The following is a 26,360-nucleotide window of genomic DNA, read 5'->3' as shown; positions in this document are numbered from 1 at the left end:
GTACCATGGCTTCACTGTTATCCTCTGACAACTCGTAATCAACACCAACATTGGAATTCGTAACTGGTTCTTGAAATCCTGCATAACCCGCCATCGTGGTCACGGTGCTTGACTGCTGGCCCGATGGTCGTGGAGTCGAATCCCGCTCATGGTGGCTGCATTGCGATGGAGGCGAAGTGCTAGAGGCCCGTGTACTTTAATTTAGGTGCACATTAAGGACACCAGATCGTCGAAATTTCCGGAGCCCCCTACTACGGCGTCCCTGATAACCACAACGTGGTTTTGGAACGTGACCCCCCCAACAATTACAGTAGACTCTCAGTAAACGGAAATCTGTTAAACGGAACTGCTGCTTAAATGGAACAACTGAATCTGATATGATTGGTTTCGTACATGAATTCTGCACCCCTGTTCATCTCTCAGTAAACGGAACTCCTGTTAAATGGAACACATTTTCCTGGTCCCTTCAGGTTCCGTTTAACGAGAGTCTACTGTATAGTATTATTATTGAAATCCTGCATCACTAAAGAAAAGCGTGGCCTTTTTGCAGCGGTCCTCCATTTAGAAAAACGAGAAGTCTGAACAGTATCAACAATTGATAAAATTTGTTGTAACAAAACAGAACATGCCATAAAACTTTTTTAAAGCACGATTTTATGTATATGGCATAACACAATAGAGATGTCTAATCTTCACATATTCTCTTTGTCTCGGTTGGAAGCATGTATCAGTAGCCAGACAAGAACAAACCCCCTGTATCTGCTTATGTAGGTGATATGCGGTGGCACTGTTGACAGTAGTTTGAGTCGCAAGCTTTTCTTCCAGTTTATAGAAATGAAATAAATACATTAGACTCTCATAAATTTGTAACCTGAAGGGACCAGGAAAATATGTTCCGTTTAACAGGTGTGTCGTTTACTGAGAGATGAACAGGGGTGCAGAATTCATGTATGAAACCAATCATATTGGAGGCAGTTGTTGCACTTAAAGGGGTCGTGAAAAGAAAATAAAGCTGCCCGGTTGTAATTTTCCCTCTTCAATAAGGATTAGATGTGCCGATTCCAAAATATTTCGGCGCAATATTCAGTCTACAATTAATGACACCCGTTTGAAATCGCAGCTTTTTTTTGTGCTCCTAAGCGATCATGCGACACCACCGGCCGCCGTAGGCTCTAATGTGACGTCAGGTTACGACAAGTTGTGAACGCGGCGTTATCTCCCTTTTGTCCTAAAATATTAGATTTATAGGAATTCAGGAAAGAAAACAATAACACAGCAGTTCTTGCGCTCTGACTTGTATACTGTGCTTGTACAGCACGTGATCTACTTGGTTCCGCTTTCAAGCACATCCGGCTCCATGCTCCGCCGCGTGCAATTCCATGTTGTCTTCGCTCGCACGGTGCAGTCAGTGTCCAAGTTTTTTCGTGCTGATTGTGTGAAGCCGTGTTTTACGGCTTTTTCGGTTGCTTAGGCCTCGCTATGCTGACCGTATGCGTCGTCAGACAGTGCCGTACAACTTATCAAAGTGGAAACGACGTTCGCTTTCACAAGCTGCCCAGCGAGCCACAGCGCAGAGCAGTGTGGCTTCGAGCCATCAATCGCGATGACCCCGATGATGTGCGAACACAAATTGGTTTCGTTTGTTCCGACCACTTTCTGCCGGAAGACTATGAAACCAACCTCAAGATCCTTCGAAGTCTCGGTTCTGACACGAAAAACGCTCGTCTCAAACGTGACGCCGTCCCGACGCAGAACCTCTCGCTCGGCGCACCACCAAGAAAGCGGGGGGAGATCTGAGGCACGTTTGTACAGTAAAAGCTCGTTAATTCGGATTTCTAGGGACCGGAAAAAATGTCCGAATTAACCGAATGTCCGAATTATCGAATGGTCGAAATAAACACAATAAATGCAAGAGTTTTTTCAACATACCTTTACTTTACAAGGTAATCGCGGATGCGTCTCTGTTTTCGAGCAGAAATTCGCGCGGACACAATTTTTCTGAGCCCTTCAAGGTGCTCAGCAGCTCGCATGCTGTCTGCAGTGACAAAACAAAATTCTTTAAGGACGACGAGGGCCTCCGCAGCTTCCTTCACAGTACGAGGGGGCCTGCGTGGCTCATAGTGTGGCTGCTCCTCTTCAGGCTCTTCGTTCTCGGATTCGTCGCCATGCATCACTTCCTTGACGATTTGCTCATCAGTCAGAGAGCCGGCAGTGGCAACGCCATCAATGCCGATATAATTGTCGAGTGTCACTGCATCAGGCATAACACTTCCGAAGTCCTGCCCATCATCGGCACCGTCGTTCGGCGACACTTCGGCCACTGCGGCATCGCTGGAGTCGGGTACAACAAAGCCACTGTGCCTGAAACAGCTGGCAATGGCGTGCGCAGGCGTGCTCTGCCACACATACGCGAAGAATGCTAACTGCGCTCAGGAGACTCACGTCATATTGTTTGCCGACGTCATGGCACAGGAGCATCTTCTTGTCGGGAGAGCCCATTTTTCAGGGCACGCAAAATTTCTACTTTAGTGGTGAAGTCCTTGGCCTCGTACTTGGGCTGCTTCCCCGGCGTTGCCATCGGCGGAGAGTGCGTTCACACGAGAAGTCAGCACAAAAGCACCAACAACGATCAAGCTAAAGGAGCCGTACTGAATCGTTCCTCGATAAAACGGCGTTCAACGATGCAGCACACCAACGGGAACAACAAAAATGACACCGCGCCATACCCACACATACCCACACGCTATCACACGTGAAGAAAAGGCGTTCAACTAGGCTCAAGTCAAGCCAAGCCGATAATTGATGTCCATGGCGATGCAGCATTTGAGCTTCACTTTTGTTCCGAATGGTTCTTTTTTCGTTTTCGAGCCTCGCCAGCGGCCCGAAAGTCGCCGAATTATCCGATTTGCGGTCAATAATGTCCGAAATAACGAGCGCCCAGTCTCATAGAGTGATGCATATATTTACAGGGACCAGATGACGTGTCCGAATTAACCGATTTTCCGAATTAACGAGAGTCGAATTAACGAGCTTTTACTGTAGTATGAAAATTGTTATAGTTACCACACGCACGCTTCCAAGCACGCGCATAGCTCGCACGCGCCTCGCGAGGAATGGAGTCAACGCTCCGCGCTTGCCGACGCGCGCCGTCAAAGCAGGCCGGCGTACGGCTCAAAGCCCAAGAGCCGACTCCGCTCGAGCAGACGACGCTGTAGTGCAGGAAGGTCGGTTATGTTGAAACGGCGTGGTTTGTATGCGCGACGTTATGGTGACGTCGTACAGCGCCGCAATCACGTGCCGCATCGAAACAGCATGATTCTACCATGGATTCTACGAACCTCGGTCAACTATAGCTAAGGAAACATCGCTGTCGTCGCCATGTTTTGTCGACAACGGAGACTTTTCATTGGCTACTTAATGTGACAGCTGCGCAGTTGAGGGGAACGTGAGCAGGGAAACCGAAATTGCGTTTTTATAGTTATTAAATGAACGGTTACGATGAAACGACTGAATGTTTATTATTGAATGGATGGCCAGGATTACGAATACACACGCAGTTGAAAATTTTCGGAAAACGTTTCACGACCCCTTTAAGCAGCAATTTCGTTAAAAGAGATTTACGTTTACTGAGAGGCTTCTGTACATGCGGATAAGAAGAGTTAACAATGAACTTTTTTGTTGCGCTGCACAGTTATGAATTCCATATTTCATGTGAACTTTTTTTTACGTCCTTAGCTTGCAGAACAAGCCAACAGCTATTACGAACTAGGTGACGCCACTTCTCAGGGGCCGTACGTGGGCGAGCGCAACGTCGGTTAGAGACGCTCTGGGGCACGCATATTGGGGCATCGTGTTGTGCACTTTCTATATCTTAATTTTGTATTTTGCATGTGCCTTGCACTACTGTCTGATTTACTGCTCTTATTGCCCTTTGGCATGTGACAAATGTGAGTGATGGTCAAGGTGGCAGATGTAAACTTCATCATGTTGGCGCTCTTTTTTAAAGACTGCCTGAACCATTCATTGCAGTTGGTATTAAAAACGCCTTGCAATGTGTTTGACGCCTCCTAGAAATATACATTCGAAATAATCTTTCACTACGATGTAATAGGAGTTAAAGATATTGCGAACGCCATATTTCCCTTTTGCGTTCTTCCTCACTGCCCTTAGTTAAGAGAGAATGCAAAATATTTTCCTTTCGCATTCTCTCTTATCCCTTTCCCTACCATGAAAAAAGAAAATTGTACTAAATTTACCGGAAATGTTTTTCGCTCAAATTGTAGAGCTTTTTTTTTCCTGAATAAAGTCGTACTATTATCTCAATTCAATGTGGTTCGTTTATTTCAATAATTGCATTAAAAAGATAGCTCGAAGATGGCTTTACTGCATGGCAATACAATGAAAGATGACAATAAAATGAAAGCCAAGACACAAATGGCACAATGTGGACAAGTGTGGCCATTTAGCGTCAAGAAACACAACTATGACGAGTATAGTTGCCATTGGTTCCATGTGAGACTAATTTTTGTTGATGACGAGTATAGTCGTCAGTCATTTTTGGTACAAAATTTCATGACAAGTATACTTGTCAACGAAAGGGAAAGGGTTAATGCCCTTTGCCCTCCCAAGGCAGTCACTCTACCATCTGAACTAACCATGAGGGTAGCAGATCACAGCATGAGCGTGAATTAATTGAAAATTCGAAGTGCGTGGGCTGGATAGGCCAAATCAGTGCCGCAGAACCCCACCAGGTGGGGGAATGTTTATGAGAGGAAGAAAATAATTTTGTCTACCCATTTGCACAGTCAACATCAAACATTTAGAGACCACAGGTCGCAATGAAAAGCTGAATGTTCCCGGTGCTTCGGCAGGCGTTCTTGAATTTAGATTTCTGGCCTGTTCTAAAATATGCTAACATGTACTGTGCAGTTCAACCTAATACAGTCATGAATTGTTGGGAAAATTAAAGTTTTCTCAGACCTAGTGGCCTCTAAACATTTGACACCAACCATACCGAGAAGCTACAAAGCGTTCTTTCTGTGGAATCCGTATGAATTTCCTTTGTAGCTTCATGCTACAAGCAGGTAGTAGGTGACAATTTTGCTTTTTCATAGATTGTGTTTGTGTGCCGCATCAAATTGTATACAGTGGACTCTCAGTAGATGGAGATCTCTAATGGAATTGCTGCTTAAATGGAACGACTGTTTCTAATATCATTGGTTTCGTACCTGAGTGCTTCAACCCAGTTCATCTCTCAGTGAACCGAACTCCTGTTAAACGGAACATATTTTCCTTGTCCCTCCAGGTTCCGTTTAATGAGTGTCTACTTGTACTCAATAGTGTGGTTACTTTCATTTGTGCATTTCATTATTGTTTGCTTGGCAAATTGTCTCTAGTTGGGCTTTGACATTGTGAGAAGACCTTCGCGACTCTCTGACTCTCTATATAGCATTGCCATTCTTGACTGTATTATGTGTTTCTCTCTCCCCTCTTACAACCACCGCCAGCTGGACACTCGGCGTACCCTGAGCATGGGCGGTGTGCCCCCTTTCTGCTCTGGAAGGATACCATCACTAGGAGCTCTCGGACCACAGGGACCCACTGTCCTGCAAATCAGTATCCTTTGCGTTTCATTTTATGCTTAGCGTGCTTGGTTTTATTGCATATGTTTAGACATATCTCTTAAAGTGTCCTGAATCGCCCATCTGGCTTGGTGTAAAAACCGATTCTGCGAACAGTAAACATTGCTATGATCAGCTCGGCCAATTTTGTGGTTGTGTGCAGCACATAGAGTTTACAAGTGGAGCGCAAAGTTGCCGCTTTCTCAAGTGCCTTAAATTCATACAGAGCCCTGTCCTCACTCCCTTTGAAGCTGCCAGCGGCTGCTAGATTTTGTCATTTGCAGATTGCTGCTATTGGCTGGTTGCTGACGGAGGTCAACGGCGGCATTTGGATCAGATGCACTTCTTACCACGGGGTGCCGCCGCATGCCGGCACCGTGCTCTGTAGTGTCCTAAAATTACGCAGTGGCAACACTACTGCTGCACCTAACAGCTACATTTTACCAGTACAGTGCAGTCCACTTATAACGATATCGAGAAAAACGAAAAATATGATCGTTATAACCGGTGATCGCTATATCTGGACTGCCGTAAAAAAAAAACAAAAAAACGCGGGACGTATCTCTGTAGCTCCGATCCCGAATTTACCACTTGCACTAAAGAATAGATGTTCTAGAAAGCAGGATGTCAAAAACAAAGTTTTATTTGAAGCTCCAACGAGAGTGTCAAGCTTTAGGCGCACCTAAATAGTCTCAACATGGTCTAAAGAGTCTTGAAGTATCCGTGCGCCATTGCATGATGTACTCGACCCATCGTTATAACCGATATATCGTTATATGTGGTATCGTTATAAGTGGACTGCACTGTACAGTGAAAGCTCGGTATAACGAACTTCAGGGGACCGCGGAAAAAGGTTCGTTATTCTCAAAGGTCGTTATAGTGAAAGCCCAAAAATTTACCATAACAATAGAATTTCAGTAACGCAAACGTCCTACCTTTGCAACTGTACGTCCTTGAACTCGTTTCTCACAACAATGCACACGGAACGTCAGACAAGGCACGTTTATTTGAAATAGTCCGTGATCGTTTTTTGACGGGTGCAGCACAAACTCTGCGTCACGAACGATTCTAGACCGTCCGCATTTTTATGCGCCGCTTCGGTTGCTGTTCCGCTTTTTTCTATGAATATGCGGAGTTTCCTCAAGTAGTCCAACGCATCTGTAGCCGACACGGACTCGTCGCGATCTTCGGGTGCTACCGTGACATCGTCGTCCATGTCATCGCTGCAATCCTTTAAGGCCCAACTGCATGCACGCGAGTTTTGAGCGACGGCCGACAGGATTTGCTGTCGCGGAGGGCGATTCATCGCCGTCACTTGTCGCAGGGTGCAATCGCGAAACGATGCTATTTCCGATTCCACACGGCTGGCTGATAACGCGGACGGACCGTCGTTCTGACCACTGGCCAAGCGCGAAAAGCACGAAAGGCATTGGAATCTGAAATAGAATCGTTCCGCGATAGCACCCCAGGTTTCTGGAAAGCCAGAAAACATCGCTTGTCGCCCGGAAGTGAGCATGACGATATCCGACAACATGGCAGCATCTCTGACCCTCGCTTCGGTTGCAATTTGCTCGTGATGCTTCCAATCGGCGTGTACTTCAAGGAATGCAAGTTATAGACTACCTTCTTTACAGCCCCATCTCACGCGGAGAGCGAGGCAGCGGCCGTATTTTGTCGTTAATTATGATCGACGGTTCGTTTTGATGTTTCGGTGGTAGCTTGCTGCAATGTCAACATCGTCGTCGTGTGAGGTAGCCCTTCTCCCTGCGAAGCAACGATGTGAGGCGCTGCGGCTTTTCTTAAACGTTCTATGACAGCAAGAGGCAACGTTGTCGAGATGCGCCTCGTGGACTAACCCCAACATAACGCAGTTTGCAAAGTGCGACGTAGCGTAGGCAGCGTACGCTTCCGGGCGCCCCATGGGATCACAGCAGATACTACTGCCGCGGTTAAACATAAGATTGCGAAAAAAATTCGGCAGATCCCACGCACTGTGGGAATCGATGTAATGCGAAGCAGCCAGCAAAGACCTGCATACATCGCCTTGTTTGTCTTTGAGCCAAATGAAATCATTCATGCCATGGCATCTAGCCCACCATATATCGCATGTTTGCCATGCACGCATGCATGCACAATCTAGTGTACACCATGCCAATGAAACGCATATTCTGGTATATAAATGCATGACCTGTCGTTTATGTTCATCACGCACTCGTGTCATGCCATACCAATTTTGGTATATATCACGTTAACAAAACGGCCGGAAGCGCACCATGACAGTGACATGTAAATCATACCGTACATGACATGCATAACATGATTCGCATGTTAAGACCTCTCATTTATGTTCGTCATACAGTCACATCGCGCAATACCAATTTTGGTGTATATCAAAGGAGCGAAATGGCCGCGAGTGCACCATGAGTAGAGCATGTAAATCATGCCATACATGACATGAATATTATGATTTTTCATGTTACCACCTGTCACTAATGTTCATCATACAGTCTCATCGCGCAATACCAGTTTTGGTGTGTATCAAGCTATCGAAACGGCCGCGAATGCACCATGAGCGTGGCATGTAAGTCATGACATACATGGCATGCATGTCATAGTTTTCATGTTATCACCTGTTATTCATGTTCTTCATACAGTCACATCGCGCAATACCAATTTTGGTGCATATCAATCTAGCGAAACGGCCACGAGTGCGCCATGAGCATGGCATGTAAATCATGTCGTACATTTCATGCATGTCATGATTATCATGTTACCACCTTTCATTTACGTTCGTCATACAGTGGCGTCGCGCAATACCAATTTTGCTGTATACCAAGCTAGCGAAACGGCCGGGAATGCACAATGAGCGCAGCATGTAAATCATGACATACATAACCTGCATGTCATGATTTCCATGTTACCACCTCTCATTTACGTTCGTCATGCAGTCGCGTTGCGCAATACCATTTTGGTGTATGTCAAGCAAGCGAAACGGCACGAGTGCGTCATGAGCATGATATGTAAATCATGTCGTGCATGTCATGCATGTCATGATTTTCATGTTACTACGTCTCATTTACCTTCGTCATACAGTCGCTTCGCGCAATACAAATTTTGGTGTACATCGAGCTAGCGAAGCGGCCGCGAATGCATCATGAGCGTGGCAATTAAGTCATGACATACATGACATGCATGTCATGGTTTTCATCTTACCAACTGTCATTCATGTTCTTCATACAGTCACATCGCGCAATACCAATTTTGCTGTATATCAATCTACTGAAACTGCCGCTAGCGCATCATGAGCGTGGCATGTAAATCAGGTCGTACATGACTTGCATGTCATGATTTTCATGCTACCACGTCTCACTTACGTTCTTCATACTGTCGTGTCGCGTAACACCAATTTTGGTGTATATCACGCAAGCGAAACGGAAGCGAATGCACCATGAGCGCGTCATGTAAATCATGACATACATGTCATGGATGTCATGGTTTTCATGCTACCACCTGTTATTCATGTTCTTCATAAAGTCACATCGCACAGTACCAATTTTGGTGTATATCAATCTAGCGAAACGGCCGCGAGTGCGCCATGAGCGTGGCATGTAAATCATGTCATACATGACATGCATATCATGATTTTCATGTTACCACGTGTCAGTTATGTTCGTCATACAGAAATGTCTCGTCATACCAGTTTTCGTATGTATCCCTTCATTTAAACGGCCGCGAGCGCCCCGAGACCATGTCATGTAAATCATGCTGCACATGACATGCGCGTCACGATTTGCATGTTAGGACCTGTCATTATGTTCGTCATGAACTCTTGTCACGCCGTACCAATTTTGGTATATATGAAATTAACGGAACGGCCGCAAGAGCCCAAAGGCCGTGGAATGTAAATCAGCTGTTCATGACATGCGTGTCACGATTTTCATGATATGACCTGTCATTTATGTTAGTGATAAGGCCATGTTATGACACACCAATTTTGGTACACATCCGATTAACAGAACGGCGAGGGAGCCCAAAGGCCGTGGAATGTAAATCATGCTGTTCATGACAAGCGTGTCATGATTTCCATGATATGACCTGTCATTTATGTTCGTAATAAGGCCATGTTATGACACACCAATTTTGGTATACATCCTATTAACGAAACGGCCAGGAGAGCACAAAGTCGTAGGCGGCTAGATAGATAGATAGATAGATAGATAGATAGATAGATAGATAGATAGATAGATAGATAGATAGATAGATAGATAGATAGATAGATAGATAGATAGATAGATAGATACACTCAAAGTCGCAGAAGTTCGCTAAGAAATGCTTCGCATTTAAAAGGAAGCCACGAAACGCTTTTATGGTATCTTTATCTCAAACAAGACAATAATAAGAAAGGGAAAATAGACAACCACCCGTTTGTAGCACAAAGCCACAAGGAAATCCATACGGATTTCTCAGAAATAAAGCCTCTTAGTTGCCGAAAAATTCGTCCTGGTCCGGGGATCGAACCCGGGACCAACGCCTATCCGGGGCGGTCGCTCTACCAATTGAGCTAACCAGGAGGCTAGCAATTGGCAGTGCGAGGGCGAATCCATCGACAACTTGAAGCAACTGGACACATATTGCAAATCAGTTCTGCGGAAACCCGCAAGGTGGCGGAAGGGTTAAGAAAGGGAAAATAGACAACCACCCGTTTGTAGCACAAAGCCACAAGGAAATCCATACGGATTTCCTTGTATCAATCCATACGGAAATCCGTATGGATTTCCTTGTGGCTTTGTGCTACAAACGGGTGGTTGTCTATTTTCCCTTTCTTAACCCTTCCGCCACCTTCCGGGTTTCCGCAGAACTGATTTGCAAGACAATAATAAATTTGGCATGTTGTCATTCATCTACTCTAATTCTTTTTCATAATTTGCCTGCGTGCGCGCAATAGTTTTCAATCGAGCAGCGCGACGGAGCCCGTTTGTCGCAGTCGCCTTCGCTCGAAAGTCGCGTGTTATGCATGCGGTTGGGCCTTTACAAAACCTGATGCGTTGGCGCCTCCGCAACGAAGGGAAAAAAAAAAAGTTTTCCGCCCGCGTCATTCTCCTCCCGTGCCATCTCAGGTTTTAGCGGGAGGGCGTCCGCTCTTCGCGCTGCGTCGTCTGCTACCTTACAGCTCTGACTGCCATGACCGATACACTGAAATCTAAGAATCCTCGCATTTGGGGATATAAGTTCGTAGTACTGAGGTGTTGTTACGATTACACGGGAATTAAATAACGATCATTATTCTGAAATGTTCGTTATTCTGAAGTTCGTAGTAGTGAAATATTTTTACATTGAAACTATAAGCAGTCGGCACGGGATTTCTTAAAAGTTCGTTAATTTGAAATGTTCGTTAATGTGGTGTTCGTTGTAACGAAGTTTGACTGTACTTACCTACGGAGCAGAAACCTGGAGGTTTACAAAGAAGATTCTACTTAAACTGAGGATTACAAAGCGAGCCATGGAAAGGAAAATGATAGGTGTAACCTTAAGGGACAAGAAGAGAGCAGAGTGGGTCAGGGAACAAACGGTTGTTAAGGACATCTCGGTCGAAATCAAGAAGAAATGGGCATGGGCAGGCAATGCAGCATGCAGGCAAGATAACCGCTGGTCATTAATAATAATCGAATGGATTCGAAGAGAAGGCAAGTGCGTGAGGGGGAGACAGAAAGTTAGGTGGGCAGATGAGATTAGAAACTTTGTGGGAATAACATGGCCGCGGCAGGCACAGGACCGGGTGGATTGTTAGTGGGCGAACGTGTTTCTTGACGTGTGCTTCTTTTTCCCCCACGTCATTCTTCCCTGCGTAGCTTCCAGCGCACTTGTCAGGACAGAAGCAGAAAGAAGGGCTCAAAGTGTACAACAAGTCCCTGCAACTCCTTCCGTACTTGACAGAAAAAGAAAGACCCCATACTTTTAAAATCTTGTTTCTTTTTAGTTTTGATGCTAAAACTTGTGGATTAGATGCAGTACAGGCTCGTTGATGTGTTGCCGATTTGTACTATTTGCCGGCACCAATGCTTGGAATTGGGAACATGAAAGGTGACTTAATATATTTTCGCTTCTTTTTCACCTGTCTATACATTCCCGGAAAACACGATTCGGCACTGATTTTCGGTTTATCGCCAAACTCAGATAGTATGTACGCTTTCTCACCGCTAAGTCCCATGTGCAAGAACAAGGTTATGAAGCACGCGGGATCAAGAGCAGTTGCAGCCAACTGTGGCAGTTTTTCCGCGGTACTCGCCCTCCCTTGTAACGAGGGAATGATGACGCGTTCTCTTCCCACACAAGCGAATCATCGCACTGACCGCTGGACATTGCATTCACAGCTATCGCCACCAACGTTATCACGATGAGCGTAATTCCTATAGCGTGCTTGCACTAATGCGGTTGGAAGTTTACTGCGTGCTCGAGGGCGATAACCGGAACGCACTAGCGTTCCTCTCCACCTCTTTTAGTGAGACCATTTCTAGCTTGCATTGCTTGCAGAAATGAAATAACTGGCTTTGTATCATTAGCTGCTGCCTGCTGTGTAGTTGATGGAGAGAGTGCAATTTTTGGCTGGATTGCCACAAATTTCCCGCTGTAAATTTCCCACTGCATTCAGTATACACCTATGCTTGGCTCGCATGTTCACAGCAGGCTTGACTACAAATAAGCTACGTTCTATGACTGTTTTTCAGAAATTGTTACAGTGCCCTTTTAAAAAGAGAGTGCTCTGGAAAGAACGTAGCACATATAAGAATGAAAAGATACATGCTGTTGCATTTACTAATGTTCATGCTGATTGAGCCTTTCTTTTCTGCTGGCGAGGAAAGTACTCGAAGAGTGTGAGTTGGTTGAAGGATGTGGTCACTTCTGTGGTTGGTTGCCTTGACCCTGGCGTGTCTCAAAGATGCCTTCGAGCTGTACATGTTCCATTTTGCCTACTACATCGTCAACCCGTCGCAGCCGGTAAGTCTTCGCTTTACATAGTTGGACATGTTTTGCTTTGAATGCCTAGTAGGACACTCCTTACTTGTTCTAAAATTACTGTCACTAATGTAGTTGGATTCGAATTAACCTCTTACCTTCCATAGATGAGTTCAGCAAATGGGCACATTTCGCATAGCCACTACCGTAAACTTTCCGAGTTCGCCTACATAAAATGTGCAAATTTTTGTTACGTGGCTGTTTCCTTTCCATTTGTCAGTCTCCTTTTCATGCATAGACAGCGGCTCTATGATGCCATGATATCATGCAAGGAAAAACTGACAGTAAGCTTTGCAGAGAAGACAACTTTCTCCTATATATAAATGCACACACACGCGCAGTAGAATATGATTCAAGTCTTGCGGGTCATAAAAATATTTTTATCACTGAATAACATGGAAACCTAGTGCGCAGGGAGGTTAATTAAGTCGGTCTGCAAATGATTCTTGGTACTTGCTTTACTGGCTCAATGCATTTGTACAAAATCATCAAAACCTTTTCAGGGCCCCTTAAACCCTTTCAGGGTCCTTTTCACCAATCCACAGGGCTGCAGCAGCATCATAGACCGCTCTGAATATGGCGCGTGCATGCGTGTGCTGTGTCCCGTGACAGCTATAGCCTCTTCCCAGTCTCGGTATGCTTTTTTACATGACACTAGTGTACTGTGGCCAAAGTGATTTCAGAGGTGTTCTGCATGCGATAGACCAACGCTAGAAAATTTTAGAACTGCTGTACTTTGTTATTAGTACTCTTGCTGTGGGATTGGGGATGTTTTTTTGGGGGGGAGATTTATGGCACTGCTTGTACAATCGAGAGGATTTCTCAAAATTCGGGAGTCTCTTGGGCAAATTCGGGAGTCTCCCGTCAGCCCTTCGGGAGTGGAGGGAGGGAGGGGAGTGTAAATCTTTTATAATCTTTTATAATCTTTTATAAAAGCGAAGGCACGCAAGCGTGCATGAGGGCCTCCAAGATTCGTGCGCACCATTATGTAGGTTACTGTGTGCTGCTGATGGGCGATGCTGACAACCAGCCAAACTGGGGGGCGGTGTGCATGCCCGTGCTCGAGTTTGCTGCGCCCATGCAGGACTGCTCTAACTGCCCTGGCCGCTCGGGCAGCACCTGTTCAAAGCATGTTGAAAGGAGTGCTATAGCTGTGTATGCTTCGAGACTGGTAGCGGAAACATTTTCTGGGAGATTCTAGACAACCAGAGTTCTTTGCAGTGCACAGTACCTTGAAAAATATGCTTACGCAAAATATGAAACTGAAGGAAAAAGGAAAGGCCATGAAGTGCGTGAAAAGAGGCTGTTAGCATCGAACGTTCAACTGAAGCTCTAGATAGGAATTGTATACTTCACGGATGATTTGCAGGAATGACTGTGCCAAAAAATTTGTCATTATTTGATCTAACCAATGGGCAATGTAGTATGCCTCGCTTGGTGTGATTTGAATAGTTCATTAGCCTTCTATTAAACTTTAGGTGATGCTCTAAATGAGTGCAGCCTTTTTTCTCATCAGTAGTACTGCCATAATCATTATCCATCAGTACTGTTTGCCCAGAGTGTACCTTCTTTTTTTAGTGGCTTTCTAACCATCTGAGGTCGATTTTTTCTTTTTGCCTTATGCAACCCCACAAGCGCAGTTTTTTCATTGTAGAGTTAAAATGTTAAAATGTTGATAGTGAGCTATTGTGAAAAGCTAGCTATCAACATTTTAACATTTTAGTGGGACCATAACGTGACAAAAAAGTTTTACACAGGTATATATGCAGTACTTATTCATAAAAAAGAAAATGAGCATTGAATTTATATTAATGATGCAAAATATATGCATTGGAAAAAGTTCGTTTTACATGCCTACAAGAATGCTCACACCAGGTTACTGTCGCCTTTGTACCTGTCAGAATTGTCATGCCACGTGCTCTTCCGAGAGCACGTGGCATGACAAATGCACCTTGGTCGAATTCCAAGTCCGGACTGGTTAACATTTCCTCGCCTTTATGGCTGACATCAATTTAATGTTTAATGTTGTCGTGTACCAACAGATTCCTCTCTTCAAGTGCTTCTTTTGTCATGTTTTTGTCATCGGCTGAGTGCTGTCCTGTCTTGCACTTTCTCACCAGGGCACTCAGCATCAGCTTCAGCAGCCCGTGGTCCTGGACACCATCGTTGGGGAAGGCCAGAAAGCGTCTGGGACCATCCTGGAATGCCTCTACCTGGCTCTGCTCCAGGACTACCTGCACTACTACCTGCCACATGACCGCGACTATGCGCCCGAGCTGCCTGGCTACCACCCACACCACCAAGTGCCTTCCTTTGGCGGGAGCATGCCACCCAGGCAAGTGCAGACCATCCACTTGGCAGCTTGCGCTTGCATTACGTTACGCATGTTGTAGCGGGTTATGCCCAACCTATCCACACCTGCCATGATGACATAGTAATTATTGTGTTGCACTGCTGAGCACGAAGCTTCGGGTGTGGGTTCTCAGCCATGGCAGCCATGTTTCGACGGGAACAAAATGCAAAAACACTCAAATACTTAGGTGCATGTTTAGAACCCCAGGTTATCAGAATTAATTCAGGGTCCCCACGTCGTTGCATGCCTCGTAATGATATGGTTTTGCTATATAAAACCCCTGAATTCATTATTTTTTTAACCTGCCAAGCACAGTAGCTTGGCCGCTAAAGTGTTGCGCAGCTTACTGCAATCCTGGGCTCAATCCTGGTTTTGTTGTCTACATTTCGATGGATGTATTCCTGTTTCATGTACTGTGTGCATAAAAAGGGAGCAGGTAAGTACATCTCAGACCACTTACAAAGTACAGTCGATGACCGATGTCTCGGACCCTCGAGGGACTGCGAAAATGTCCGAAGAATCGGGCACTCTGAAAAAGCAAATGTGCCCCCAAAAAGCTCAACTTATTGCTTACTATTGAGATAGAGAGCGGAAATTCCTCTTCTGAACCATGCTTCGCTTCCGTGCGAGCAGGTCCGCCTGAATTTCGGCAAGAGTCGTCGCGTCGCTGTAAGCTGACGAAAGAGTTGTGATCGCTTGCATCAGCTCAGCTTGCGTCAGCTGCGCAGTTGCAGGTGAGTCAGTGTAGCTGCTCTCAGACTCCGCAAGCACTTGGCGAATGATTTCTTCATCTGTGAGGCCAGCGCACAGTTCCAACTTGCTGTCCACGTCCACAAACTCAGAACACGAGACATTCAAGGGAATCTTGACGCCTACAATGCGAAGGTCGTCGATGAGCTGCTCACTTTCAAACACATGCTCGACGACGCTGTCCTCGTCCAAGGTGGCCAACTCTCCCTTCAACACAAATCCTGTGTGGTGGAAACATTTGCACAGCGTTGTTGACAGTTGCACAGTGTTGGTGATCAGCACGCTAGGCTAGGCAACACACGTGAAACGCACAGCAAACACACAGGCGAACAGTCAGTCGATGTGGTCCAACCCATCCAACGGTCAAAACATAAAAGAAAGCAAATCCTTCTGGCAGCAATGCTGTTGCGAGAATAGACATATGTAGCCTCAACCCAGCGTCACTTTAGCAGAGGTACCAGCGGCGCGCAAGGCCAGCACCGGTTTGAGGCTACAGGAAGCAAAAGTAAACAAACAAGATGGCGACGACACATGTAAAAATGCGTGGTAGTCTGCTCGGCTGACTAGGCATGTGCGAATATTCGAGCACTTCGAACACTCGAATGAATACTGCAGTATTCAAATTTGCTTCAGCACGAATTTAAATTATTAGAAATTTCGAAGTATTCGAAATGAACGAATAAACATACAGTTAAACCTGGATGTAACGAACCTCTGTTTAATGAATTCCTGGATACCTCCATGTAACGAAGGCATTGTGGCAAATGACCTGGGTGTAACGAATATTCTATGCTCATCATTCATTATTTTGAGCAGTAGATCTGCCGAAAATTCGGATAAATAATGCGTAACTTTTGCAACCGCTAAAACGAAAGGCAAGTAGCGATTGCGAGAGGAACGCATGCGAGCGCAGTGAGCCATAGCAGTTGATCCCGTGTGCCATGATGATGATGATGATGATGATAAAAGCCGCTAGCTCCCCAACGCCGTTCTGTAGCAGATCTGAGTTTTTTCCCCCTTTTTTTTTTTCGTTTGCGCATCGTGACACCAGGTGTCGCTGTTGTGTGTGACTGATTTTGTTTGCTTTTTTAGGCTTGTGCGTGTTTTGCTGTCGTTGCATTGTGTGTGAGTAGACGCGACGCGAGTCTTATCGTGAGTGTCAAAGTCAGCAGTGTGTATTGCACGTTTCTCACGGTGATTGTTCGCTTTGAAAATGAGTTCGGCGAGAAAGTGTGAAGATCGTCTTTCAAGGAGAAGCTGTCGAGCGTTTTGAGCCACTACAAGGCAGCTGACATTTATAACGCTGATGAAACGGCTCTGTTTTATCAGAGGCTGCCGAATCGCACGCTGGTGCTTAAAGTAGAAGACTGCCACGGAGGCAAGCAAAGCAAACTCCGCGTGACGGTTTTGCTTTGCGCCAACAGCGATGGCAGTGACAAACGGGTCCTGTTGGTTATCGGGAAAAGCGCCTGGCCCAGATGCTTCAAGGGAGCAAAGCGAATTCCGGTACAGTATGTGGCCATTTCAAAGGCATGGATGTCGCGGGCGATCTCTTCCGGTTTGTTGAAAGACTTCAACGGAGACATCAAGCGGCAAGGCCGCCAAATCTGTTTGCTCCTGGACAATTGCTCTGCACACCGCATTGACGGCCTTCAGCTATCAGACATAGAGTTATATTTTCCTCCCAATTGCACATCCCTGATACAGCCACTGGACAAAGGAATAATCAACAGCTTCAAGTGCTGCTATCGCTGTCGTGTTATAGAAAAGATTCTTCTGGACATCCGTTTTGAATGACAAACGAAGATCCGCATCTTGAAGCCGTCCAGATGATTGCCGCGTTGTGGCAAGAAGTTGCAGCTCAGATAGTTTCAAATTGCTTCACCAAAGCCCACATAAAGGTCGTTGAAGCTGGAATCTGCGACGATGAAGAGTAGCCTGAAAATCCAGCGGATGTAACCGAACCGTGGGATGCGCTATGTGCGAACGGGGGCGTGCCCGATGACGTCAAACTTGGCGTATTTTTGTTTGCTGACAGCGGTGCCGTATGTACTAAAGAAATGTCAGATGCGGTGTTCAAATGGTGCAAGATCGCAGTGATGGTGCATCAGAGAGAGCCACTGTTTGCTGCGTGTACTGCAATGGAAGTGATGGATGCGTTGGACGTCTTGTGTCGTGCCGCCGGCGCGCAAGATGATGAAGCTGCATTTCATGAATTAACTTCCTTGGAGCGCTGCTTGATGTCACCAAAATCACGCAGTTTTTTTTCTTCTGAATAAATGTGAGAGGGGAGGTCTTCTGAAATCATGTCCATCTCGTTTTGTTTTTGTTTTGCATGATACTTGCTGATTTTCTTGTGAAACTCCATGTAACGAAAACCTGTATACAGTAGAACCCCGCTGTTACGTTCCTCACTGCTGCGTTTTCCCGGCTGTTACGTCGTTTTCCGCCGGTCCCGGCATAGCTCCCATAGGATACAATGTATTGGGAACCCCGCTGTTACGTCATAACTGTCGGACCGTTCCCGTATGATACGTCGCGAAGTGCGCCCGGAGCCGACCGAGTGACTACCAAAGAGAGCGGCCATGGTGCATTTTCACGCAGCTTGGCCTCGTTTGACCGTAATATTAGCCGCATGAGAGGGGCAAGCAACAGAATCTTTCAATTGATGCAAACAAAAGCATGGCCTTCGAGATTCGAATTGCAAAGATGGCGTCTATGACGTAACTGCTCGCGAAAGCAAGGCCTTCGAGATTGGCATTTACTATTGGCAAAAGCATAGCCTCCGAGATTTGCATTGCACAAACATGGCGTGTATGACGTAATTGCTTGCGAAAGCAAGGCCTTCGAGATTGGCATTCACTTCTGCCATCGCGTTGGCGTAGACTCATCATCATCGTTATTTGTCGGAGAACGGGAGGAGTTCGAGCTGGTTGGAGCTCGCATGGTCGTGCGTGCGGTTCGCGGTCGGACTCGCCGCGCCGGTCGTGATTGCATGTGCTTAGTTCTTTCATGCCTACAGCTGTTGGTGTTAAAAAAATCACATACGTTGACTACATTTCTGTGGATGAGGCCGTCCTAAGCTCCGCGTTTCTATCCATCGACTAGATCGCGGCTGAGCGCGCCAATTTTCGAGCTGCTCGTAAGAATTGAAATAAAATTCTGTACCACTAAATATTTTGCCGTTTTTCCTGTTTTTCGGCTCTTACGTTTCCCGTCTCTTACGTTTATTTCCTACGGTCCCTTCAAAAACGTATCAGCGGGGTTCTACTGTATAACGAAATATTGCCGACATTCGTCAATTTCGTTACATCCAGGTTCAACTGCATATAAACCACTTGTAACCCCCCCTGTAAAGGTGGTTTCACTGCAGTGGAGAGGTGCTATGCCATGAATACACCTATCCAGGGGAAATCTGCATTGCCGCGAAACCACACTTCAAGGTTAAATGATCATATTACCCTCACATTGATTTGTCATCTTTTATGTTTAAAAGATTGGTATACCGGCCTATATGCTCTAAGGGTAGTAAACTTTAAAATGTAACATATTTTACAGGTTATAACTTGCATTCTACCGAAAGTCAAATCCTGCTACTATTCAAAGTTGCTTCCACTTCCCTTTGAACTAAAAAGAATGACATTTGCACATGCCTCGTTTCAATATTAAAAAATATTGTGGAGGTTAGTTGGGTCATGACAAATATGCTCATTTTTCTTTATAATATGTGATATATACTATTCGAATTCGATTCGAAATTATTCGACCAAATCACTATCCGCTTCGAATTCGCTTCGAACCTAAAATTTACTATTCGCACAAGCCTATGGCTGACACTTGGAAAGTCCGAAATATTGAACAGCCCATCTTTAAATGTCTGAAATGTTGGAGCTGTGAAATACATTGATTTTATAAGGTATATCCTGGTGCTGGGCATTTAAAGTCCAAATATTCAAGCATGTCTGAAAAATTTGGCATCCGAAATATTGGTCGACAACTGTAACTGCTTATAGTGCAGTGCCGGCTATAATGTGGTCTTTTTACACTCCCGTATGCACTCCCACAGATCCCATAACGGTAATGTTTGTATGAGATGGATGTCTTCTAATGCTTCATTTCTGGTACGTTGCGGTCGCGAGCTCAGCATGGTATTCTTGCTTGGAAAGTAGCAAGTGCAATGTGTTAAAAAGAGGAGAAGCTTTCAAAATAGACCCCGGTCAATGTTTGGGAATGAGCTAAGGGTTTCAGGACGGTGTCTCCGCATTCTTTCACTCCTAATGCTTGGCTTAGCACTTCCTGTGTTACTGATGATGTGCAGAAGTCTGTGCTTTCTCGCTCTATCCCTAGTCCTCTGTACCGGGAGCGGGACACGGTCTTCTGGAATGGGACGTCTTCCCCGGGCGGAATCTGCCCGAACAGCGCCGCCGGCGTCCCGCACCGCCACGCCAACAATGAGCCGTGCCTGATTCGCAAGGACATTCTGCCGAGCATTTACTCGGGGTCCGGCAACATGAGCAACTACTCCCCGACCACTCCGCCACGCCACTACGGCACGACCGTGGTGTCGACACCACCTTCTGGGTTTCCAGTTCTGACGTCATCGCCGGTGCCGGCAGTGGGTTGCAGCAATCCTCACGCACGCGTCTCGGAGACCTTCTTGGAGGTCCTGCTCGAGTTTTGGCTGGGCCGGCAGCAGGTGGCCGCAGCCATGTTCGGCAGGACTCCGTCGGGTTCCGGTTCGCCGTACGGTAGTCCGGGTACTGCGCCCTCTTCGGTGTCATTTCACCACACCTTCAGCATGACCGAGGTGAGTGCAATGCCAGATCTTGATTTACGCCGTGTTCGCGAGATGGCACTACGAATGGAGAAAAGCAGCAGAGGAGAGACTTCGTTGTCGAGCGCAGCCACAGCCGGGGGTTCTCTCTGTCATTGCTATAGCAACAGTGCACGCTCCCCGCTGCTGTCTCCGCCGGCCTCCGCTAGTCAGTGCATGTGCTCATGAGCGCAGGTGTTGAATGATTTCCATGCGCCTCGACAGACGGCGCTGCACGTTGTAATCAGTGTAAGGAGAGAAGAAAGCATGTGCGAAAGCATGAAGAGGAGCGAAGGGGAAAGCAAAGGAATGCAAAGGAGCGAAGGGGAAGCAAAGGTTTGTCCTGAGCGAATGCGTTGGGCGGCAGCGGAGTCAGCGCTCCTCTCTTATATTAATCCATGCAACCGGTACATTCCCAGGTGCTACATTTTGCTGGCATTGCCTACCATGTATGAAATGGAGAATGTAGTGCTCGTGTTTTTTTACCATTCTATCCTTTTGACAGGATTCTGCGGTACCCAGCCAGTTTCACATGCTCATAGTGCGAGTGATGGTCAAGCACTTGCACCAGTTTCGATACACTGCTTGGCGGAACACCAGCAGCAGTGCTGCCTACCCATGCAACATCCAGACCCCTATGGATGACATCAAGCTGTGAGTCCTTTACCATCCACATACATTTAAAACTAGCTAAATGTCACCAAAACAATACTTTCAATGCTTAAAAAAGCAGTTGTAGCAAAAGTTCATAGATTGAAATTTATAGGGATGTGCAAATAGTAAACTTTAGGTTCGAAGCGAATAGTGATTTGGTCAAATCATTTCTAATCAAATAGTTGGAATAGTATATATCACATATAAAGAAAAATGAGCATATTTGTCAAGACCCAACTAACCTGCACAATATTTCAAAAAATTGGAACAAGGCATGTGCAAATTTCATTCATGTTGGTTCAGAGTGAAGTGGAAGCAACTTTGAATAATAGCAGGATGTGAATTCAAGTAAGATGCAAGTGATAACTGGTAAAATATGTTGTTTTAAAATTTACTATACATAGAGTATTTAAGCCCATATAACAAGCCTTTAAACTTCAGAAAATTATTAATCTATGTGAGGGTAATATGCTCATTTAACCTTAAAGTGGGGCTTTGCCGCATTGCGAATTTTTTCTGGATAGGTGTTTTCACAGCATAGCACTACCACGCTGCAGTGAAACCACCTTCACAAAGGGTTACATGCGGTCTGATATATGCCTATTCGTTCATTTTCGAATACTTTGAAATTCAGCATGCACCGCTCAGACGTAACTGTGTCAAAGCATCCATTACTTAACGTGCCACTAAAATGGGTTTATACTTTATGAAATAGAGGCGCTTGCGAAAGAGCCGCTGCAACACCTTCCTGAAAACGGGACAAGTCTTATCATACTTTATGCCAGTGTCTTCAGTGTCCGATCATCATCATCAGCCTGACTACGCCCACTGCAGGGCAAAGGCCTCTCCCATGTTCCACCAATCAACCCGGTCCTGAGCTTTCCGCTGCCACGTTATGTTTGCAAACTTCATAATCTCATCTGCCCACCTAACTTTGTCTCCCCCTCGTGTGTTTGCTTTCTCTTGGAATCCAGTCAGTTACCGTTAATGACCAGCGATTATCTTACCTACGTGCTACACATCCTGCCCATGTTCATTTCTTCTTGATTTCGACTAAAATGTCCTTAACACCCATTTGTTCCCTGACTCACTCTGCTTTCTTCTTGTCCCTTAAGGTTACACCTATCATTTTTCTTTCCATTGCTTGCTACGTCGTCCTCAGTATCAGTTGAACCATCTTTGTAAGCCTCCAGGTTTCTGCTCCGTAGGTGAGTTCTGGTAAGATGCAGTGGTTATATACCTTCCTATCAATCATGATTTGGAGATTGCTTGCCGAATGTGCCGAGTGCTTGCACCGTCTGATAAGGTAAAATAAATGCAACCACTCCGGATTATTGCATCATTGACAATGTTTTTGCTTAGTATTATGGATGGCTGAGCCTCAATAATTGCTGCAGGCACGTGTGCAGCGGTCATAAGCCGACATTGTGTATGGCTCAAATTGACTCAACCGGAAGAACACTGGAAGCGCATATGTGGCTTCGTTGCTGCTGGCACAGCACGTAGAATGGTGTCCTCTGAATCAGCTGGCCTTTGAAACAAAAAGTGGCATGTCGCCTTGCCAACTTTGCAAGAACTTTGTGCTGACTGATGTGCTCGCTGCGATGTCTTCATAAGACCTGTGCCCATTAATATTGAACCCACAGTCGGCCAAACTATTTAGTTAAGCTGAAACAGAAATCTAAGCTAGTTGCTGTTGTAGAGGAAGTAAATCAACATGCATTAAAGGGAAACTGCCTCAGAAACATTGTGCAGAAAGTGCTGTGAGTGTTCTGTTTCTGCGGCTGTCCTTTGTCTGATGCATTGCGATGAATTGCGATTTACTTGCTGTGTAAGGCCAACTAACTCAAATTTCTGTTCATTTGTCCGTTGTCTCTTGGTTTCATTAGTTGTGTCTAGCAGAGGAACGAGCCCGTCAAACAATTCCCCTTCTTTTGTTCTTGCGTCATCAGTGAGTTGCTCAAAACTGTTTTGTGGCGTTCTGCCACAACTGTTTGTCTCGCTAGTGAGATGTTTACCTTACACCCATAGCTGGCATTTTTTCTTCAAATGATTTAGTTATGCGATCGGACTATTGCTGCCATGAGTTGAGCAAAGTGTCTAGCCTGGTGAAGCGCACTTGCAAATTGACAAAATAATGAAATGTCTTCCGCTCGTTTGCTTTTGTCCCGTTTTCAGGAAGGTGTTGCCACGGCTCTTTCGCAAGCGGCTCTACATGTTCCTCAAGCATGCCCTCGCCAGTTGGCCACTGGACAGCTCTTTGCGCCTTGTGAGTACATTATACTCTCAGTAAACGGAAATCTCTTAAATGGAACTGCTTAAATGGAACAACTGATTCTAATATTGTCACGTGGTCGTGACGTCGATGAAGACAGCAGTCGGCGTTTGCAGGATGAAACTGTTTATTTGGCCGAACTTGTGGCCGGAAAATGAGAACTAGAATTACAGCAATACACGCTGTACAAATATAGCGGCGAACAGGGCGTCGTCCGTCGATCAACTGACAAGCGGTCAATCGCGTCGGCTTTTATACAGGCGGTATCGAACTTTCCAGCAATATCGCTGGTGGCGGCGTTATCTCTAGACAAAGCTGGAACGTTCGCGTGCGGGGCGCAATCTTAACAGAACGATCTACTATAGACGTGAAGCTTCTCGAACAATGCTTCGCGGACAGCGTCGAGCGTTGATAACCGTCCCTGCCGGTCAAACCCGAATACATAAAAACAAGACAAGAAGTGGGCGTGGCATTGCCCCCCTCTGAAAAAGCATCGTCCCGATGCTTGTGAAAGAACATAGAAGAGAGAAAAAAAACAAGTGCCTACAAAAATAAATTACAATAACAAAGGAAGAAAAATAGAGTCCCCAGGTTCGCTAACGCGCAAAAAACGGCTTAAGGCGCACGACATGGACGACTTCAGGTCGTGCGCGGCGTCGCTGGGAGTTCGTAATGCCGTCCGGGATCACCTCGTAGTCAAGAGCGCCGAGGCGTCGAAGAGCCTTGTATGGCCCGAAGTATCGCCGAAGGAGTTTTTCGCTAAGCCCACGTCGGCGTATCGGCGTCCAGACCCAAACACGGTCGCCGGGCTGGTATTCCGCGAAGCGTCGTCGAAGATTGTAGCGACGGCTGTCGGTGTGCTGTTGGGTCTTGATGCGCAGGCGGGCGAGCTGTCGAGCTTCTTCGGCACGTTGTAAGTAAGCGGCGGCATCGAGGTTTTCTTCGTCGGTGACGTTGGGTAGCATGGCGTCGAGCGTCGTCGCCGGGCTCCTTCCGTAGACCAACTTGTACGGAGTCATCTGCGTCGTTTCTTGGACGGCCGTGTTGTATGCGAAGGTCACATACGGAAGGATGGCATCCCACGTCTTGTGTTCGACGTCGACATACATTGCCAACATGTCGGCGATGGTCTTGTTTAGCCGCTCGGTCAGGCCATTTGTCTGTGGGTGGTACGCTGTGGTCCGGCGGTGGCTTGTTTGGCTGTATCTCAGTATTGCCTGAGTTAGGTCAGCAGTAAACGCCGTACCTCTGTCGGTGATGAGAACTTCTGGGGCGCCATGACGCAGGACGATGTTCTCAACGAAGAACTTCGCTACCTCGGCGGCACTGCCTCTAGGCAGGGCCCTCGTCTCGGCGTAGCGGGTGAGGTAGTCTGTAGCTACGACGATCCATTTGTTTCCGGCATTGGACGTCGGGAACGGACCCAGTAAGTCCATCCCGATTTGCTGGAACGGCCGTCGAGGTGGCTCGATAGGCTGCAGAAGTCCGGCTGGCCTAGTGGGCGGTGTCTTGCGTCGCTGACAGTCCCGGCAGGTCTTCACGTAACGAGTGACGTCGGCGGAAAGGCGCGGCCAGTAGTACTTCTCCTGTATTCTTGCTAGCGTGCGAGAAACACCCAGGTGTCCAGCCGTCGGGTCGTCGTGCAGAGCCTGGAGGACCTCTGGCCGCAATGTCGAGGGTACCACGAGAAGGCTATCGGCTCGAAGCGGTGAGAAGTTCTTCTTTAGGAGAACACCGTTGAGCAAGAAAAATGACGCCAGTCCCCGCGTGAATACCTTCGGAACAACGGTGGTCCTGCCCTCGAGGTATTCCACAAGGCCCCTGAGTTCTGGATCCCTTCGCTGTCGTTCGGCGAAGTCGTCGGCACTTATGATTCCCAAGAAGGAGTCGTCCTCCTTGTCGTCCTGCGGCGGTGGGTCGACGGGGGCGCGAGACAGGCAGTCAGCGTCGGAGTGTTTCCTTCCGGACTTGTAAACGACGGTAATGTCGAATTCTTGAAGTCGTAGGCTCCACCGTGCGAGGCGACCTGAAGGGTCCTTCAAGTTAGCTAGCCAACACAATGCGTGGTGGTCGCTCACAACTTTGAAGGGCCTGCCGTAGAGGTAGGGGCGAAACTTGGATGCAGCCCAGATGATCGCTAGGCACTCCTTTTCTGTTGTGGAATAGTTCGTTTCTGCCTTTGATAGCGACCGGCTAGCATAACTGATGACCCTTTCCTGCCCGTCAGTCTTCTGCACAAGGACGGCGCCGAGTCCTACGCTGCTTGCGTCGGTGTGGATTTCCGTATCGGCGTATTCGTCGAAATGTGCTAGTATAGGAGGCATCTGAAGGCATCGTTTCAGTTCTTCAAATGCTTCGATTTGCGCCGTTTCCCACTTGAATGGCACGTCGGTCTTCGTGAGGTGAGTTAGCGGTTCGGCGATTCGTGAAAATTCCTTGACAAAGCGCCTGTAGTAGGCGCACAAGCCGAGAAAACGGCGCACGGCTTTGGTGTCAGTGGGGGGCGGGAAGGCAGCGATGGCAGCTGTTTTCCGCGGGTCTGGGCGAACACCACCCTTGCTGATCACGTGACCCAAAAACAGCAGCTCCTCGTATGCAAAGCGGCACTTTTCAGGCTTCAAGGTGAGGCCAGAAGTCTTGATTGCTTGTAGTACAGTGTCAAGGCGCCGGAGGTGTTCGTCGAAGCTTGAGGCAAACACAATGACGTCGTCCAAGTACACAAGGCAAGTCTGCCACTTCAGTCCAGCCAGCACGGTGTCCATAACGCGCTGGAACGTCGCAGGTGCCGAGCAAAGACCAAAGGGCATAACCTTGAACTCGAAGAGGCCGTCTGGTGTTATAAAGGCAGTCTTCTCTCGGTCTCTCTCGTCGACTTCGATT

The 26,360-nt window shown here is 46.7% G+C and overlaps 1 protein-coding gene across 2 annotated transcripts in view; it reads left to right on the top strand.

Annotated features, from left to right (window-relative positions):
• LOC119390536 (sphingomyelin phosphodiesterase 4) overlaps nucleotides 1–26,360 on the top strand; it is a 76,690-nt gene that overhangs the window by 8,217 nt on the left and 42,113 nt on the right. For both annotated transcript variants that reach the window (XM_037658146.2, XM_037658145.2), the window contains exons 4-9: nucleotides 5,508–5,616; nucleotides 12,559–12,617; nucleotides 14,756–14,970; nucleotides 20,086–20,545; nucleotides 21,057–21,205; nucleotides 23,384–23,474. In XM_037658146.2, coding sequence (XP_037514074.1) covers nucleotides 5,508–5,616; nucleotides 12,559–12,617; nucleotides 14,756–14,970; nucleotides 20,086–20,545; nucleotides 21,057–21,205; nucleotides 23,384–23,474 — 1,083 coding nt within the window. The remainder of the gene's footprint in view (nucleotides 1–5,507; nucleotides 5,617–12,558; nucleotides 12,618–14,755; nucleotides 14,971–20,085; nucleotides 20,546–21,056; nucleotides 21,206–23,383; nucleotides 23,475–26,360) is intronic.

The sequence above is a fragment of the Rhipicephalus sanguineus genome, chromosome 4 (genome assembly GCF_013339695.2).
Source record: "Rhipicephalus sanguineus isolate Rsan-2018 chromosome 4, BIME_Rsan_1.4, whole genome shotgun sequence".
NCBI lineage: Eukaryota > Metazoa > Arthropoda > Arachnida > Ixodida > Ixodidae > Rhipicephalus > Rhipicephalus sanguineus.
The sequence above is the reverse complement of the archived record's forward strand: the minus strand, read 5'-3'. Positions and strand labels throughout refer to the sequence as shown.